Raw genomic sequence first — 19885 nt, 5'->3', positions numbered from 1 at the left:
GACTGGGGTAATCGGGATGGGTGTGTCAGAGCCAGTGCAGTTGGCGCAGGATAGAGCAGGGTTTAGGGCTGTTGTGCATAGGGTCGCTATGAGTCGGAAATGACTCGACAGCACATAACAACAACAACAACAACCTCTGGGATTGCACTAGACCACCAGAACTCCCTGAGAAGCTGCAATTTCTTACATTACTACTTGCACACTATTTGGAATTTTCAGTGGGAGAATAGGGGCAAAAAGGTTAAAAGGAAACCACACAAGCAGAGCTGCTACCGTGGCTGCAGGAATAGAGGAGTGTCTTCTAGAGGCCACTGAGCTGTACATATGTCACACGATGTGGAGGACAGAATGCGGCCAGTGCCCTCATCCCGTACCTCGGAGGGCAGAGCAGGAGGTGCCAGCCGCCGTACCCACGGTCCTGCTGAGGACACCGAGCCTGGCCAGGTGCAGACACCGTGAGCCGAGGACACTTCCCAAGTAGGGCCCTTCCCAAGTACTGCACTTCTCTGCAGCCTGACATGAACGACAGCGGGGAGCCCTCACCCTTCTCTGAGCTGAAGAGCGTGTGCGCAGCCTCCACAGCTACAGACCTGGGCACTGTGGCTACCTGCCAGGGCCGCCTCCACCAGAGGTCCCCACCAGTGGTACCTTTGCTGTCAACCATGATGTGTAGAGGTCCCATGAGCATCCCCATCAGCAAGGCCTGGGCCTGGACCAGCGTCACCCTGACCTCCACCTGCTGCACCCAGAAACAGCTCACAGCAACCGGCAGCCTCAGCGCAGGTGGGACTGCATCCAGGATGGACCGGTTCACCTGCAGGGCTTCCAGCAGGAGTGTCTCTCGTTGGTCTACAGGGAGCTAGAAGGACACACCAGTGACCGGTTAGCTAGGGAGGCAGGACTGCGTGTGCGTGACAAGCCAGGTAAAAGGATGGGAGGCCTGGTGGTGTAGCTGGTAAAGCACTCAGCTCCCGACGGAAGGCCACCAGCTGGTCCCGAGGAGGAAAGGCCAGATGCAGCTTCCCCACGGGGCAGGGCTGTCCGCAGGACTGTCCTGAGACACTCAACCAATAGCACCCTGCAATCTGTGAGCGACCCTGGTGAATCCACCAAGATATCACGCGTCTACCCTCACCTCACCTCAGCCAGTGCACCTGAACCTGTGAGCTGCCCAACAGAAATGCCACGTTGTCCACCCTCACCTCAGTGAATGTACCTGAACCTCTGAACTGCCCTCCCAAGATTCCACGTGTCCACTCTCGGCCAGTGCACTTGGACCTCTGAGCTGCCCAATCAAGATTCCAAGTGTCCACCCCCACCTCGTGAATGTACTGGAACCTGTGAGCTGCCCTAGCACGATTCCACTATCTGTCCTCACCTCGGGGAGTGTGCTTAAATGGGCACCACCCCCAGGCAGCTCTGTGGCGTGGACAGTGGCTGTCCTGATGGTTCTGCTGACCCGCTCCACCTCACCAAGGGTGGGAGGTGACGCCGTCCCCTGCGGGTGGATAGCGCCCCACAGCAGCCCATAGATGGCCTGCCGCAGGGGCAGTGAGGCCCGGTGGGCACTCGGGCGCTGCAAGTCCTCCACCTGCGTGTGCAGGATGGTCCTTCTCAGTACCAAAGCATCACTGATGAAGGGTGACAGCTGGCCTCTGGCCAGGGACAAGCGCACCCACCCTGGCAAGCTGGTGTGCATGGCATCAGGACAGACGTGAGCCTTCCGCTGGAGCAAGTCCTGCGGCCTGGCCTGGGATGGCTGGTAATCCCTCACGGCGGAGGACAGGCCCTCCCGGACGCGTTCCCGGTCGCACCGCGGCAGGAGCTGCAGGGCCCTGTCGACGGCCTCAGCAGGGCCAGGAAAGCTGGACAGCCAACTCAGGAGGCCCAGCACCCGCCGGTGCTGCCTCCCCGAGGGGCTGGCTGCGCCTGGGGGTGGGCGGATCTTCGCCAAGATGCTGTCCCCGGCAGACAGGCTGCCATAGTCGTTGCCACACAGCACAGCAAACAGGGGCAGCAGGGCCTTGGTCATGCCATTGAAGTGCTGACATAGCGTGTCCACGGAGAAGCAGGCGGCAGGGATGAAGCAGCTCTGGGTGCCTCGGACGGTGCTAATGTTCCTCCACTGAAAGCCGCTCAGCAGGCAGAAGCCGGCTTTCAGGTCAAAAATGCAGAAGTCGCTGTCCGAGGACAGCACCGGACAGCTCCAGTGATTGGCGAGGGTCACAATGTCCTGGTCGGCTTCTGAGAAGCTCTGCACGAACCCCACCTGCTGCTCGGTCAGCACCTGCAGGAAGGCCTCCCGCGTGAGCAGGGGGCACACGCGGCCGGTGCCCCCCAGGCTCAGGGCACGGGCCGCCAGGATGCGCTCGCGGGCACGGTCCTTCAGGGTGCAAAGCTTCTTATCGGAAATGTCACAGCCGCCGTCCAGCACGACGTAGGGGCATATGCCACAGGCGGACAGCGTCTCAAAAAACTCTCGGGCGACATCAGCGAAGGAGTCGTAGTCCCCCCCGTATCGCAGCTCCAGGTCGGAGTGGAAGCTGAGCCAGTGGAAGAGTGCGTAGCCGTCGATGACCAGGCGCGTGTCCCGCAGCTTCACGTCCCTCAGCAGCTCCTTGCGGTGGTCCTCCACAAAGCTCATCAGCCCCCGGATGCCCATGGCTGTCTGGGGAAGAAATACCATACATGTAAAGCACTGCTGGCCGAGGCCACAGTTAGCACCATCAAACCGACAGGAAACACCAAGAACGGGGCTTTCAATCCATTCTTGTGGGATCAGTCCTGGCTTAGGCAGTGAACCAGGATTCTAAGCATTTAGGTGAATGGGGAAACCAGGCAGCATATGCCCTGCCCACTACCCAAACCTCCTGCTTGCAGAATCCCAGCCCAGCTGGAAGTGGACAGCTGACTGAGTCTCGGCTGTGCCCCAGGCCAGGCATTAGGCTCCTGAGGCCTCTGGTGACCCCAGCCCCTTCTCTCACATCTAACCCCCCCCACCCCCCGGGCTGTTCCAGTTTGGCCTCACTGGCTGTGACGGAGTCAGTTTGAAGTCCAGCCATGAAGTGCTCCCAGATCATGCTAGAATGTGGAGTTGCTCATCACTCAGACTCCAACTCACAGCTCATTCTGCTGGGTTTTCAGAGGCTGGAAAATGCATGCGAGGAGACTCTTCACCTTTCTTCCTCGGGGTAACTGGTGGATTCAGACCAACAGAGTGGGGCTGCCTTCTGAGTCATCGCCTCAGCTCAACTAGAGCCCAGCGCACCAGAGCTCCCTCGGGGTGGGAGCGGCTCCAAATTCTCACCTACGCCCTCAGGTGAAACCAGCTTTTCACTTACCTGTTTTCTCTGTCTTAAATTAGAAGCCCAAGACTTTCAAGGAGTTTGAACCTTATAGGAAGGAGGCTGAACACTGTAAACAAGTTAAAGGCCATGCCTAGTAGATTGATTCTGTGTCCCAGGCATTGATTGATCCTGGCAACGCTAATAATGCACTGAGTCTGAGACTGCAAAGATACCATCCTTATCAATCTCACAATTAAATCAGAAAGCACAGGTTCGAAGTAGCAAAAGTGTGTGAGGCCATCAGTTCCTGACACTGCTGCTGGAAATCAGTCTGGGAACCTCAGACCTTGGGTTTCTGGGCCCCTCTGTTCACAAAGCTTGTGGGTGGATGGGATCCCGGCTATTTCACAGCTGGAAGCACTCAGCTCTCCAGGCTGACTATTCAGAGATACCTGCCACACCTGTCTAACCTGACTCACAAATCCACCAGGTAACCAGGTGCCCTGGAGCCTCTTGTGACCCTGCGTGACCTTGAGCATGGCAGAGAACTGGGTCCCACAGTCGCTCTTTCAGTGGTGGATCCTGGGGGCACTACAACATCCAACCCTGCCACGCTCCTGGTCAGCAGCCGAGGGCACGAACTCTAAAACCACTCGGTGAGTTGCTCACAGCATCAGTATCCCGGAGCTCCCTAGTCCCTTGGCTGTTGCTGGGTGACTGGAACAAAAGGTCATAGTATTCACATGCAAACAAGCCACATCCTCCCGTACATCATCCCTGTTGTTGCTAGGTGCCATTGAGTCGACTACGACTCACAGATCTGAACCCTGTCTATCCTCACCATCTTTGGTGTGCTGGAGCCTACTGTTAAAATCACTGTCAATCTGTTTCACTGAGGGTTCTACTTTCTTCCTGACCCCCTCCCCTCCATAACATGCCCAAAGTAAGAAACACAAAGTTTCAGCATCTTTGCAGCACTCTGGGTGTAGAGTACTACAGCCTACCTAGCCTGTCTACTACCTAGACAGATGTGTTCTTTCGACGGCCCATGGGATCTTCAATAATCTCCAACATCCTAATTCAAGCGCATTGATTCTTCTTCAGTCATCCTTACTCACTGTCCAACTTTCAGATGCACTGAAAGCGAAGAAAAAAATACTACGGCTCTTCATCATTTTGGAGAGGTCCCTGACGACTGATTTTCCCAGTGCAAAACAGCGTTTTGCTTTCTTGACTGCTGCTGTCACAGGTGATGATTATAGGGATCCAATTTCAAGCTGGCCTCCATCACAATGTTGCTTCTGGTCCAGTGGAGAGAAACTTTTTCTTAATGCTGTTCTCTACAACTGGTTATTGGAATGCAAAAGATGGAGACAAAAGGAGCTGGTAGTCGGAAAACGCTTAGTGACAGAAATAAGTCTGGAGACTGAATGACAAAATTTTATGCAATCGGTAATTGATTCACTGCAAACATCATTTTTAAAAAACAAACAATGACCATATACATGGAATTCACCTGTTGGATTTACAGAGGAAGCAGACTGACTATATCAGTGGAAAAAATCGCTGGTATCTAATCTAAAGCAGTCCAGGTGCTGACTGTGGAACAGATCATCAATAATTGTTGTTATTAAGTCAAGTGGTAGATGATTCATAGCGACCCTATGAACAAAAGACCTAAACACTTGTATAACTTTCATCATTTTTCTAAGTCCATACGGTTTCCAGAGGCAAGCTATCTTAGAAGTGGATGCCACTGCTGCTTCCAAGCTTCTTTTAATCGGGAAGCTCCACCAAACACTGTCCACCATGGGTGACCATTACCACATTTAATGCATCAGTGCCACAGTGTTTAGTATCACAGCAACTAGGAGCTACATCTGTACAGCAAATGGACAGACCAGTGCTATACTGTTTAGAAGAACGTTTGACTGAAACCAGTTAAAACCAGGTTTGAGGGCCACGGATTAAAATCACCCACCTTTGGCTTGGTAGCATAACTTTCTATGCTTAAGTGAAAAAACCGAAAAGTCCACAAGAACCAACAATCTACACCTTTTGAATTTAAAAACCATCTCAAGAATAGATGTGATGCATTGAACAGTAATGACTGAAGACAGGATGAGTTGTGGGATGACATCAAGGCTATCACCATGAAGCAAAAAGTCGTTGCAAAGACAGAATGAAGACTGAAACTTGCTAGTAGAACTACGTACTGCGAGCCAACTCTAGCACTGTCCCGGGCTTCGAGAAGCACAACATCGATTGTCTTTCTTAAAAACCATGACACCTGTCTGCAATCTTTTGCATTCATTTTGTTTTAAAGCTGTTGTTATGTACCATTGAGTCGGAACCGACCCACAGTTAACCCTCCAGTGGGTTTTCAGTAGCAGTAAAATCACATGGGGGGGAGAATGCCCAGCCTTGCCTCGCGGAGCAGCTGGTGGATTCGAACCGCGTGCCTGTGGGGTTGCAGGGCAGCTGCAATGGTAGCCAGGTGTCCAGGGCTCCTTCACTTCCCTGGAGTTGCTGCCACCCGGCCACACTTGGCACTCACCTCGCTTCACCAGAGTGCCAGTGCCCTGTCCAACTCGGCTGACCCCGTGTGGGCCCGGCTGCTTTACGCGTTCGTCGTGGCGGTGACCCGCCTGCCCTCCTCGTCCACCCTCCGCTCCCGCGCACGGAGGGGCACTGCACGTGGACAGCAGCCTGGGGAGGTAGCGCGCAAGCAAACCGCGCACGCGCAGACGCAGCGCCGCCACGCCGAGGACACGTGACCAGCCCCGCACGGCGCCGGAGGCAGAGCGGCCGGAAGCACAGCCGCGGCCGGAAGCCGAGGGCCCGCCCACCACTGGCCCGGACCGGAAGTGTGCGCATGACGTCATAGAAGGTGGGGGAAGCGCCGGGGAGGCAAACTTGGGCTGGCGGGCCGGTCGCCCCAAAGGGCTGCCGGACGCCCCAAAGGGGCGCGTGGGCTTAGCAAGTCGGCCCCTCTTCTCCCACCCACTCTGCCTGCCGCCACTTCCGCCCCGGGACAGGTCTACGACTCCGACTTCCCACAACGCCCCGCGCCGTCTCCATGACTACGCCGATAAACAACCTGACAGCTGCGGGTCCTGGACACGGCTGCTGCCTGCCCGGCGCCGGGGCTCGGGACCCGGGCGCGCTGCGCGCCCCGCTCCGCCGGGAGCTGGAAGGTGACGACCCGACGCTCCGTGCCCCTTTGCCCCTTCCATGCTCCAGCCGCCTCGCCCGGTGTTGCTTCCTTGCACTCTCTGGGGCTCCCCTGGGGACTAGTGTCTGGACGCGGATGGGTTGGGGCTAGGAGGAGACACTCCCCACCACCACCATCACCCCGGTCACTGGTGACCCTTGTTGTTGTTGTTATGTGCCCTCGAATCGCTTGCGACTCATAGCAACCCTATGCACAACAGCCCTAAACTCTGCTCTGTCCTGTGCCAATCGCACTGTCTCTGACACTCCCATCCCGATTACCCTAGTCACTGAATCAATCCACCTCATAGAGGGCCTTCCTCTCCTGCGCTGTCCCTCCACCCTCCCAAGCATGATGTCCCTCTCCAAGGACCGGTCTCTCCTCACAACATGTCCAAAGTATGTTAGACGGAGCCTCAGAATCCTTGCCTCCAAGGAGCCACCCGGTTTAACCCTTTCCAGGACAAATCTGTTTGTTTTCCTAGCAGTCGATGGTATTCTCAATACTCTTCTCCAGCACCACAGCTCAGAGGCATCAATTCTCCTTCTATCCTCCTTGGTCATTGTCCAACTCTCTGATGCATAACAAGTGATTGCGAAGACCATGGCCTGTATCAGACGCACCTTAGTCTCCAAAGAGACACCACTGCTCTTCAGCACTTTGGAGAGGTCCCTAACAGCAGACTTTCCCATGGCAATGCGCCTTTTAATTTCCTGGCTGCTGGTGCCAAGACTGTTGACTATGGAGCCAAGCAAACTAAAGCTGTGTACAATCTCAATCTCTTCACCATCCATCCTGATGCTGCCAGTTGGTCCAGTGGTGAGAATCTTTGTCTTCTTGACATTGAGCCTCAATCCATATTGAAGGCTGCAGTCCTTGACACTCTGCAGCAGGCGCTTCAGGTCCTCTTCAGTTTCAGCAAGCAGGGTTGTGTCATCCGCATAACGCAGATAGTTGGTGACCCTTAGTATACTCTAATCCAGGCTATGAAAACATAATAGATAAAAGTCAAGGCAAGAAGTTGGTACTTTATCTTAATGTCACAGTTTACCATTAAGGTTACAGTTCTGTTTTAGTCAACCAGGTCTCAAGTCAGCTTCCCTCTGTTTTATACATAGAGATCAGAACTGTCTGGCTTCACGTTGGTGACCAGGTTAGGTCTTCTGCAGGAGTCATTTTACCCGAGGCCGCCCAACTTCCCTAACCTTTTCCTTGGTGTCCTTTGACTCGTGGAGTTAAAGTGTAACAAGCACCTGTACCTGCACCTGCCAGAGGCGCTTGCCAGGCACTCAGTACAAAGCTGCAGTGTGTTCCCAGTGGCCCAGCCCTGGCGGTGGAGGACTCTTGACAGATGCAAAGGATGTTCTCTGGAAGATGGGATCCCAGAGGACACTGAGACGGATGGTTGGATGGTTGTGGTGAGCTGCAAAGGGCCAGGGCTGAGGCCAGAGGCTGGGCCAGATTTACCCTAGAGAGAATCCTGCCCAGGAGAAATATTTCTGCTCTCAGCTGCTGATGGAAACGCTGGGCAGGGGTGGTGGGGAGCTGTCCACTTTGGAGGAAAGGCCTGGGTGTGTGCTTCCAAAAAGGTGAAGGCCTGGAAAACAGACAGGACGTTGTGTCCGGGATTGGCTTTTCCTGCAGCTCACTTGGTGTTAACTCAGTGTCCTAGACACCATGAACCTGCTGGGTCACACACTTATTTACAAATTACTACCAGGGCATATCAACATAGAGCAAACAAGACTATCTTGGGGGAAGTACAACCAGAGTCCTCCTTAGAGGCCAGGGTGGAGAAAGTGGCTCACTTACTGTGGACATGTTGTCAGGAGGGACCAGCCCTTGGAAAAAGACACCATGCAGGGTAAAGGCGGAGGTTCCCAGAAGGGGAGGAAGACCTTCGACGACAGGGATTGTCACCGTGACTGGAACAACAGGTTGGAGCATATTAGAGATGGTGAGGGTGGCGCAGAGGAGGACAGAGTCCACATCTGTTGTTCACAGGGTCACTGGGAGTCCTCGTTGACTCAACAGCAACTGGAGAATGGGAACCTTCCAGGAGAATTTCTGTCTGACTAAATGAGGGAGCTTCCCCTCCTCTCTGCTGTACGGCAATCGAAGTACCGTTGTGAACAGGAAAGACTGAGTCTCTGCTTTGTCAGGACAGCTTCATTTGGCCAGAATGCCTCACTTTTAAAGGGCATGAAGGAAGCAGACAGAAGGCACACCGGGAGGTGCCAGATATTTTTGTCAGCAGACAATGTCATCATTTTTCTGCAGTGTTTTATTTCTTCTGCTCTTTTGACCCAATGCTGCACTCCCCGCCCAATGGTGACAATTAGTGATGCTCAAACATCATCATCACTCGGGTGACTTGATTTCTTTTATAGAAAGATCAAAACCTGGCCACCGTCTCCTCACCAGTGCAGTTTAACTGAGTAAATACATTATGGGCACAAGGAAAACACTGCAAGTGGGCACATCCTTGTTTTAGTTCTATTGTGAGTCTTCCTTTCACCTTTCTTGGCAGATTTCCTCAGCACTTGCCACCCTCTCTGAAGCTACCTGGCTGAAAGCAGGTAAGTACACAGACAGCACAAAGCTTTACCAGCTGTGGCAATGGTTTTTGTCTCTCAGCTTTGGATTGCTGAATCCAGATTCCTGATCTGCAGGGATCAGCAGTAGTCCATTGAACACAAGGTTTTACATAGATGTCTAAGGAAAGCCTATTTTCATGCCATTTTATGTTTTGATGAACTCAGAGTGGCATTGTGTCCTCTCACCTGTGTATAGCCCTGGCTTTTGCAGCTCTGCCACGCTGGTCACAGCGTTTTGAGGAATGACAGCTTTCCCTGTAACACATTGAGTGTGTCATGGGAATGGCCAAGTCTGGCCTCTGCTAACTCCACAAAGGGGCACTGTCCCCTTCAACAACACACAGCACAATTCCTTTAAGATCAGGCATGGTCCCCCCATGCTCCTGAACCCATTTCTACTAATTCCAGTACCAGTCTTGCTGCTTTCCTGGGTCTGGAATCTTTTGCAGTGACCAAACAAGTGTCAAAGAGCCAAACTCAGAGCTCCAGGGAGTATTAGAGAAGTTACCTGGTTACAATTCAGGTTGCCAGCAGGACACAGTTTTCAGTACAGAGAGTTTCTCTAGAGTGCCTGCACTCCTCTTAGACCTTCGGCCTCACAGCTTAGGTGAGTGTCACAAAGTTCCCTTGTTTTTGTTGTTATGTGCCATTTGAGTTGGAACCAACCCACAGCTGACCCTCCAGTAGGTTTTCAGAGGCAGTGAATCATACAGGAGGAGATGGCCCTTCCTTCTCCCTAAGAGCAGCTGGTTGCCTCACCCTGTGGGACTGCATCGCAGCTCCTTACCATGAAGCCGCCAAGCTCCCTGCAGCACTGATCTGAGTCCTCTTGGTCCTCAGCCCTCCAGCAAGCTGGCTGAAGGCCCTGTGTTGGCTCTGTGGGGCAGCAGCCCCAGCTCAGCTCTCTCTCGAGTCTGACTCTGGTTCTCTTCTGAGGTTGCTGCTGCTCTCCTGTGGGTCCACTCTGGCTGCGGCCAGAATCTCTGGCCTGAAGGGCACGCACTACACTTCCTGCTTCTCCTTGCTGATAGTGAGATCCCCACCTTCTTGTAAATGTACTTGGTTCACATTTGGTGGGATGGGAAAACTGGCCAGTCCCATCACAAGTCTTCGGTACACACCTTATCTCTGGATCCCACCCAGTCACATGTTCAAAGCCAAGCCTACTGGCCAGGAAAGGCATCCTGAGCAATGAACTCATGACTCCGTAACACCCGTTTATGTCCACTTAACATTAGTATAACTTAGGGGTCGAACTGAGTATGACATTTAATGTTTCCAGTCCAGGGAGATCACGCTGTACGTGGTCTGCATGATAGAAACTTCAGAAAGAAGAGGAGAGTATGCTTGTTACTGTTGTTGAGAGGTGCCCTCAAGTGCATAATGACCCTAAAAGCAGCAGACCTCAACCCTGTCCATCTTGTCATCCTCATTGTCTCGGACACACTGGAGCCCATTGCTGCAGCCACTGTCAATCCATCTTACCGAAGGGCTTCCTCTTTCACTGCCCGTCTACCTTACCAAGCACGACGTCCTTCTCCAAGAAACATGCCCAAAGAATTTACTTATAGGGTGGTGGAAACTCTCAATTCATCTCCCTTCTCACAGCTATTGTAACAAAAGTGGAACCCAGGGTTAAAAAGCAGGTTCTAATAAATGCCAACTGCATGGTTTAAAGTCTTATAAATGTGAGAATTGTTTCCAATTTAAACCTCACTCACTCTTTGTGAATCAAGATGGGCCGGGAGAAGGATGACCACGTGAAAGAGAGGTTTGATGCAAATGTATAGAGTTAATGTGTAGATGAATGTTGTTGTTCTGTGCTGTCGAGTCCCCTGCGACTCAGAGCGACCCTGTGTACAGCAGCCCTAAACCCTGCTCTATCCTGTGGCCAATCTCACTGTCTCCGACACACCCATCCCGATTATCGCAGTCACTGAATCATCCACCTCGTAGAGGGCCTTCCCTCCTGACTGTCCTAGATGTATATATTTCTATAATGGATATAAATGTATAGACTTAAAGACATGACAGTACTCTTTGAATTTATTTTTTAAATTAGCAGCATAAATATGAAACTTTTTACTGATTGTAAAACAGATGCATCCCAGACTTTTGGGGAAAGTTGGCTGTAATTCAGTATTGCTGCATTTGGCACATAAGAGGATGCCTTCTTCCTGGGAAAGGAAGACTTCCTGTGTTGTCCTGTACAGGGTCGCTCTGCTTTTCACTGTTCTTCTCTTGGCTGGTTAAGCTTTGCAGCGTGCGGTCACCTAGTCCTCAAGGCCAAGTGCAGGTGTCATGGTGGACAGCTGACTCCCTGTGTTAGTAATAGACATGGTGCCTGCGTGTTTCATCTTGCGGCCTTGAACTCAGAATGCACTTTGGGTGAATCTGACCCCTTGTGGGAAATGTGCATGTTGAGTGTGACTGAATCCACCACTTCTCTCTCGTCTGAAGCCATGCTCAAGTTCCAGGAGGCCGTGAAGTGTGGGCGAGGCTCCGCAGCTGTCCCCACTCTCCCTGGCGCCCTGATTGCAAGGAGGTATGTGCTCCGGGAGAAGCTCGGCAGTGGCAGCTTCGGGACCGTCTACCTGGTTTCCGACAAGAAGGCTGACGGAGGAGAGGAGCTGTGAGTATTGATGCGTGCTTCAGGGCGGCTGCCTCGCGAGGGTGCCTCTCACATGTGGCTCCACACAGCGCCCACCTTGCTATTTGCATTAAGCAAGACTTTAGTAAAAGATAGAAAAGCCTCTTGAATGCTCCCTTCAGATGGGGTTCTAAAGGCATTTCAGTGAGTGAAATATCTGAATGACCCAGAGAGGAATATCCAACATTATGTGAAAATGAGATTGTTATGCATGCTGCCATCCCAACTCCATCACTGCTTCCACGCCACCGACTGAATCTCCTTGAAGGGGAGAGAGAATTGTTTGTAATGACTTCATTCTTACTGTTGTTGTTATGTGCCGTCGAGTCACCTGTGACTCATAGCAACCCTGTGTACAACAGCCCTAAACCCTGCTCTGTCCTGTGCCAATCTCACCTTCTCTGACACACCTACCCAGATTACCCCAGTCACTGAACCAATCCACCTCATAGAGGGTCTTCCCCTCCTGACTGTCCCTACCCCCTCCCAAGCATGATGTCCCTCTCCAAGGACCTCTCCCTACTTACAACATGCTCAACATATGTCAGACGAAGCCTCAGAATCCTTGCCTCCAAGGAACAGCCTGGCTTCACCTTCTCCAGGATGAACCTGTTCGTTTTCTTGGCAGTCCAGGGTACTCTCAATACTCTTCTCCAGCACTGGAGCTCAAAGGCATCAATTCTCCTTCTATCCTCCCTAGTCATTGTCCAGCTTTCTGATGTATAGCAAGTGATTGCAAAGACCATGGCTCAGACACACCTTAGTCTCCAGAGTGACATCATCAAATACATGCTAATTGCCATCTGGGGTGAATAGAGAGTACCCAGAGGAAAATGTGGTATTCATTTTCTTTGTGGCCTTTTTGTGCAACTGTGGAGGAATTTTCAAAGTCTCTAGTCAGCCCCCAACTTAGATATTTAAGCCCTGCTGGGAGTCCTGCCTGAAGTTTGCTTTTGTTGACTACTCCCTGTGACAGCCTTGCTTCTGATTTATAAAGGACTTTATGGACTTCGACGGTAAACAAAGACTCTTAACGCCATTGGCTGGTAATTCTTAATACACTTTACATTTTTGCTTCAAGTTTTTAAAATTTGCTGCAGTGAAAGTTTTGTTGAAACTGATGAAGCTTGGACACTGGACACATAGGAAGTAGCCTTCTTAAAAGGAATTCTGTCTGTGCGCTTCCTCTGATGATCGCTCATTGAGAGCACGGGTCAGCACTTGAGGGAGCAGCGAGCCTGCGTGAGTGGTGATGAGGCCGTGTGGGTGGGGACAGGAGAGCTGCCGCCTGTGGGCTGTGTGTGGACGAGCTGTGACTGCAGGTGTATGGGGTTGTGAAGACTGCTCCCCCCAAACAAAACATTTCAGTAAGAAATCGAAGGAAGAATGACTCTCGCCAAAGCCCTAACCCCAGAAGACCAAGTTTCTGTCCCACAACTGGAGGATTTTAGGCTACTGGGGGTTCCTGTGTTTAGCTAATCACAGGTGTGAGTTGGAGGTATGTGGACAGGGTGTCTGCTTCTTCATGCCTCGTTGTTGTTGTTGTGAACTGCCGAGTTGGAGCCGACTCTTAGCTGGCCCTCCAGCAGGTTTACCGACGCTGCCAGTCACATGGGTGGAGGCTGCCCGTCGTTTTCCCACGTGGCAGCCAGTGGGTTTGAACCACAAGGCTTTGGGCTGACAGTGAGTGGCATCCACTTCCTCAATGACATGCCTCAAAACTACGAACTTTGAGAAGTGCCAGTAGTTGTAGAGGGGCTTCAGGCCTTTTGTTCACAAGGTCACGATGAGTCGTGCTCCACTCGAAGGCAATCAACAAGAAGCCAGCAGAGTTTGACTGGTGCTCCTTTTTTAATAAACAAGTTTTGCCTGGTGTCTGGGTCCACGGTTGGTTTAAGTTGTGTTTGTCTAGAAGGCACAGTTCTTACCCCATTCTTTGGGGAAGAGGTGAGAGGCTGCCTCCTCTCTGGTGTCTTAGACTGTGCCCCATAAGTCCTCCCTGAACGGTCCCCCTTCTCTTCAGCCTAATGACCTCTCCAGCCACTCAGGGCAGAACGGTCCATTTTTGCCAGTTTTGGGGAACCTTCAGGGAAAGGTTGAGTGTAAGACTTCAGTCTGACTTACAAAAACCACATGGAAGAACTGGCACAATCCACAGGAAGGCTGAAAAGTTGATCTAAAGGAAGACATAAAAAAAGAAGACTTAGCAAGACCGAGTGTGGCAGCTTCTGACTTTCCATGAGATGATGGGTGTGTGTGTGTGTACACAGGTGTGTACCTGTTTGCATGTGTGTGTCTGCATCTGTAGATGTGGTGTTTTCTGTGTATGTGTTTACGTGGAGCCCTCAAGTACGGAAACACAAAGGAGGAGGAACAGTTTCAAGCAGACACTAGTGACTGGATCATGGTATGTGAGAACCATGAATGTAGGAAAACAGGATATTGTTAAGGAAGAAACGGAGTGCATAAATATTGATAAATTAGGTATTGGTGAGATGAGATGGACTGGCATGGGGCATTTTGGATCAGATGATCATATAATCTCCTATGCTGGAGAGGAAAAGGTGTCCCATGGACGGTCAGAAGAACAAACAAGGCTGTCTGGAAGGAAAGGTAGCCAGGGTGCTCCTGAGAGGCAGAGGGGAAAGCTGGCCTCACTCCCTGTGGGCATGTTGGGGAAGGTGGAGGGGCAGAGAGAGAGGGGAAGACCCTGGACAGGTGAGGATGGCGCAGGACAGGCTAAGGCTCCATCTGTTGTTCTTAGGGTGCGAGGTCGTAATCAGCCTGCCGGCACCTAACAGCAAGAATGAATCCACACAGCTTTTCCAGGCTTAACAAAGAACTTGACAAAATGGGTAGTACTTTGATGCGTCTCATCAGAGCCCTGCAGTGTGTCATTCATCCACTTGGGGGCACTGCTTGACCGCCGGTGTCCTGACCTGCTGTCCTGAGAACTAGTGTAGAAGCTGGACTCCTTCCCAGCCTCATGGACTGCTGCTCAGCGCTGGCGTTATTCTTGACAGTATTCTCGACTCCTAGGACCCTTTCCTGTCCTCGCTGTCTCTGATATGCTCAAGGTCATGGCCACTGTCACTCTGTCAGTCCGTGTCCTCGAGGGAAGTGTTGTGATCAACGCGGAACTGCTTTATTACTCGAGGTCTCCATGTCCATAATATGAGACACCGGCCAGGAGTCAACTGGAGGCAGTCTCAGACCTTGAGAGTAAGACATTTTAAAAATCACGAGAGCACCATCAACAGAGCACGCAGCCTGCTTCCCACCCCTCGGCCCCGCTCGAGGACATCGCTGACCAAGCACAGGCCCCCTGTGTGTGAGGTCAACAGTCACCAGTGGGGAGAGCATGGGGGGCTTGGGGCACCAGTGAGCCAGCACCTCCACATCCTCTTCTCGTGTTCCTGGTAATGCCCAGCAGTGGCCAGTGTTGGCCAGGGACTAATGGGACTCAGTCGGGGTGGGCCTGTACATCACGGTGCCGCCCCTCATCCAGGACCAGGAATCATCCAGGACCAGGAACAAGGTGCAGTCAGGATGGGCCTGTGAGTCATGGTGCTGTCCCTCATCCAGGACCAGAAATCATCCAGGACCAGGACCGAGGTCAGGGTGGGCCTGTAAACCATGGTGCTGTCCCTCATCCAGGACCAGGAACAAGGTGCAGTCAGGGTGGGCCTGTAAACCATGGTGCCGCCCCTCATCCAGGACCAGAAATCATCCAGGACCAGGAACGAGGTCAGGGTGGGCCTGTAAACCATGGTGCCGCCCCTCATCCAGGACCAGGAACAAGGTGCAGTCAGGGTGGGCCTGTGAGCCATGGTGCGGTCCCTCATTCAGGGCCAGGAAGGAACGGGATCTTCTCATCTCTCCTCTGACAGGTTCTGGAGAAATCCAGTATCTGATGGAAAGGAAAATGTTGCCAGACAAGTGGGTGATGGAAGAGGCTGGTTTTCCCTCAGAGCCTGCAGTCCTGATTTCCCCTGTGTCACCCCGTCCCCGAGACAGCAGCCTCCTCGGGGAAGCACATTCCAGTGGCATTGCTTGATTGGTTACATGCATAAAGGAGCAGAAAGGACAGGTGCTCGTCCTGCGCCGGCATCTGGTCATGGGAGTGCGCTGGCAGATACTCCATTCACTTGTTAAGGAAGCCCGAGTCCGTGATCACCACTGGCCAAGTCAAGGGATTAAGGGGTGGGAAGATTGAATGCTGCACTTGAGAATCTCTCAGCTGTGCCAGAGTCCAAGAGAATATTCCAGTCAGCGTGACAGACCCAAAATGGGGAAGAAGTTGAGGAAAGTCGGCATATCAATTTGTATAGTTTTTTAAAAAAAATGAGTTGCTGTTATGTGCCGTCAAGTTGCCCTACGTACAACAGCCCTAAACCCTGCTCCCTCCTGTGCCAATCCCATTGTCTCTGACCACCCACCCCCGTTACCTCAGTCACTCAATCAGTCTGTCTCATCGAGGGTCTTCCTCTCCTGTGCTGTCCCTCCATGCTCCTAAGCATGATATCCCTCTTCAAGGACTTGTCTCTCCTTGCAACATGTCCAGAGTATGTCAAATGAAGCTTCAAAATCCTTGCCTCCAAGGAGCAGCCTGGTTTAACCCTCTCTAGGACGAACCTGTTTGTTCTCCTGATAGTCCACGGTACCCTCAATATCCTTCTTCAGCACCACAGCTCAAACGCATCAATTCTTCTTCTATCCTCTCTAGTCATTGTCCAGGTCTCTGATTTTTAACAAGTGATTGCAAAGACCATGGCCTGGAACAGGTGCACCTTAGTCTCCAGACTGATAACTTTGCTCTTCAGTACTCTGGAGAGGTCTCTAACAGTAGACTCGTCTTTTAATTTCCTGGCTGCTGGTACTAAAATGTAATTATTGTTCTATGCTGTGGAACACCTCTTGGGCAGAGAGTGGCGCTAGCAGCCCAGAGGCACGTGGTTTGAATCCACCACCTGCTGGGTGGGAGGACAGCGTGGTCTCCTGTTGTTAGATTTGCTCTCTGGAAACTCGCTGGACAGTCAGCTGTGCTCGATGACCTGGAACCGCCACATGGAGCACTCTTGGAAGCATCCTTGTAACAGCCTGCGTCACAGTCCACTGCGTGGCCACAACATCCCCTCGACCCCTGTGCAGAATATTCCATCTAGTACGTCATGCCTCTTTGTAATAGAAGCAAGAAGCTATTAATGGTGCCTTTTAGCATCCCTGGGGATTTGTTGTAATAGTTATGTTCCGTGTATCTTTTCTGTTGGTGGTAAAACCAAGGACTAATGAAAGATTGAGCCCAAGAAGAGATAGCCCTCGTGTCCAGTCAGCTGACACGTCCTTGGGCCAGTTTACAGATGATGGACCTGTGTGCTGTGATGCTCAGCGGGAACTAGCAGAATAGGACCCCATCCATTTCCAAGTTTTATTTTTGACCCATTGAGAAATGGAGAAATCTGTTTTCACAGCATAAAGACTGGATCAAAAGGCCCCTCTCTGTGTATCCACGTTGTCAGTGTAGGTGAGAACTGCGTCTCCTGTCTCAGGAGATCTGTGCGGCCTGAGGGCATGAATAATGACAGTTGTCACCTAGAACACACAGCTTTTCAAGGACTGGCAGTGACTTTCCAGTGGCTTAGAACCTGACGGAAGTGTGTGCTTTGGGAATCCTGCCAGCCTTCACATACCTGGTCTTTGCACACCACACTTCCTAACGCCTCTTTATGGGTTTAGTAATTCCAGCGTCTTGTTCTTGCTGTCACACTCTGGCTGAGTGGTAAGGAGTTGTGCTGCCAGCCCAGAGGTGGGTGGTTCAGACCCGCCGGCTGCTCTGTTCAAGGCAGATGAACAGTGTCCTCTCGTGGGGCTTAGTGCCTCCGAAAACCCACTGGATCAGCGATGAGTTGGTTCTGGTTCGACAGCACATAACTACAGAAACCTTACTTTTAGTTTTGAGTCATTCTAAGCAAAACAGCAGTAGATTTACTGAGTCCGTTTTGAGCCCTGTTAAAGGTGTTACTTGTATGTTGTGACAGGACTTTCTGTGGATGGCCGTGAAGGGAGCAGCGGGTACTGAGTGGGCCGGGCTAATGGAATAGCATCCAGCACTTTATGCAGAGGGAGTCAGGGAAGCAGTTTGGAGGAAGCGGGCCGTCTCTTACCATTGGGCTCTTCCAAGTCTCAGGACCCGGTTTTCTTTGTTCTTCGGATTTTCCTTGTTTCAAATGCTTTTCTTAAAATCTTCAATCTTAACCTTTTAGAGAGAGATCGCTTGCTTTTTGTGTCATCATCTCGATATAGTTGATATTCTGGGGTTCTTGGCTCCTCTGTAAAGGCTACCCTTGAACTTGAACTTCACTCTGTGCTTTGCTGGTTCTCTATGACTCAGCTGCTGTGCACCTGGCAGCCTTTAAGATCTGGGAGGTGGAGGAAGGGAAAGGAGGAATGTACGTGCTGGCACCTAGCTCCCCCTCCTTCTCTGTCACAGCAGTAGGTGGGCACAAGGGGTGGACGGTAGATGATGGGCCTTATCCTGCGGCCTCTCAGCTCCGTGTTCGTATAAAGCAGCCTTTGCTGGTTGGCCAAGAAGTGATTAATAAACTTCTGTTTAAGTGTAAATAAACTTTTGTGTAAGTGACCGTCTGGCTTTGACAAGAGGCCAGAACAGGCCTCTGTAAAGACAGAATCACCATGCAGCATTGAGGAGGAAAACAATAAAAATCCATTCTTAAAATACCTTTTTCTTGTTGTTGCTTGAAAAGGAGGAGAAAATGATTTATAAAAAATAGCACAAACATATCTGTTGACAGGAAAAGAATATATGCAAATGTGGTACATTTATTAGATTTTCAGACTGTTTAAATTACTTCTCCCTCTCTGTTCTTAGTCTGTGTTACTTTTATGAGATTTGTGAGTAGGAACACTAGTGGTTTTGCTAAGCTGATACCAGAATGAAATAAAAAGTGTTCCTCACTGAAATGTAGGAGATGGGGCAGAGCAAAGCCTCTTTTCCCATTTTAAGTTTTTAAACATTTCATTTTAAGTGGTTAAAGTATATTTAATGTAAAATCTGCTGTGTTTCTTTCTAAATAATATAATTCAGTGGAACTTAGAAACATAAAAAAAGTAATCAGAGGTGCTGGTTATTTTCCATTGTAATTAATGACTCAGCACCAATTCTTAAAAGTACAACATCTGAGCTTACTGTCTTACATACTTGGTTTATTAAGTAAGGTATTTCAGAATGAGTGCAGTTTGAAAGAGCAGAGCTTCGTAGATGTATCTTCATTCCTTGTCTCTTTCCTCACCACAAGGCCTTTCCAGCCTTCAAAGGTGTGTCCCAGCTAAATCTAGTGGGTAAGGAGCTGAGCTGCCAACCCAAAGGCGGGCAGTTCAAATCCACCAGGTTCTCCAAGAGAAAAAGATGGGTAATTGTTTCCCATGAGATTTTCTGTCTCTAAAAACTCATTGGAGAATCAGCAATGGGTCATTTCTGATTTGATGGAAATACTTTGTTGTCGTTGAGAGATGGAAATTGCAGAATAGCTTCAGTGAGGAAACCTAGGGATTTGAGTGGCTGACTGGGCCGTGACCGCCTTGCTGTAGTCTATAAGTGAGGGGATCTGCTTAGGAGACGTTTCTAGCCAGCAGCGTTTGGTGGGTCACGTGGTCTTATTGGTGGGATTGTAAAATGGTACAACCACTCTCAAAGGCAGTTTTGTGTTTCCTCATAAAGCTGAACATAGAAATTCCATATGACCCAGCTATTCCAGTGTTTGGGATACACCCTAAGAAAGCGAGAACTGAGGCACAAATGGAGATTTGTACACCAATGTTCATGGCAGCGTTATTCACCATTCCAAGAACATGGGAACAGCCCAGATGTCCCACCACAAACGAATGGACTGAGGAATTGTGATACATTCACACGGTGCGGGAGCAATGATTTTGTAAATCACTGCCTAACTCAAGCTGCTTTGAAGGAAATAGCAAAAAATAAGGCCCCCGGAACAGATGGTATACCAATTGACATATTTCAGCTAACAGATGTTGCCCTGGATGTGCTCACCAAGTTGTGCCAAGAAATCTGGAGAACAACCACTTGGCCAACTGACTGGAAGAGATCTATATTTGT

General features: G+C 51.0%; 2 protein-coding genes across 2 annotated transcripts in view; one reads left to right on the top strand and one right to left on the bottom strand.

Moving 5' to 3' along the window:
- Window positions 1–2662, bottom strand: part of ASTE1 (asteroid homolog 1 (Drosophila)) — a 7952-nt gene extending 5290 nt beyond the window's left edge. Inside the window, exons 1-2 of the mRNA XM_006883322.1 lie at window positions 1379–2662; window positions 649–859 (exon numbers count right to left, since the gene is read on the bottom strand). Coding sequence (XP_006883384.1) covers window positions 649–859; window positions 1379–2662 — 1495 coding nt within the window. The remainder of the gene's footprint in view (window positions 1–648; window positions 860–1378) is intronic.
- Window positions 2663–11560: 8898 nt separating this feature from the next.
- NEK11 (NIMA-related kinase 11) overlaps window positions 11561–19885 on the top strand; it is a 189685-nt gene continuing 181360 nt past the window's right edge. The window contains exon 1 of the mRNA XM_006883396.1: window positions 11561–11730. Coding sequence (XP_006883458.1) covers window positions 11561–11730 — 170 coding nt within the window. The remainder of the gene's footprint in view (window positions 11731–19885) is intronic.

This window comes from Elephantulus edwardii, unplaced genomic scaffold, assembly GCF_000299155.1.
Source record: "Elephantulus edwardii isolate Elephantulus edwardi_28Jun2011 unplaced genomic scaffold, EleEdw1.0 scaffold00027, whole genome shotgun sequence".
NCBI lineage: Eukaryota > Metazoa > Chordata > Mammalia > Macroscelidea > Macroscelididae > Elephantulus > Elephantulus edwardii.
This window is presented reverse-complemented; position numbering and strand designations above follow the sequence as displayed.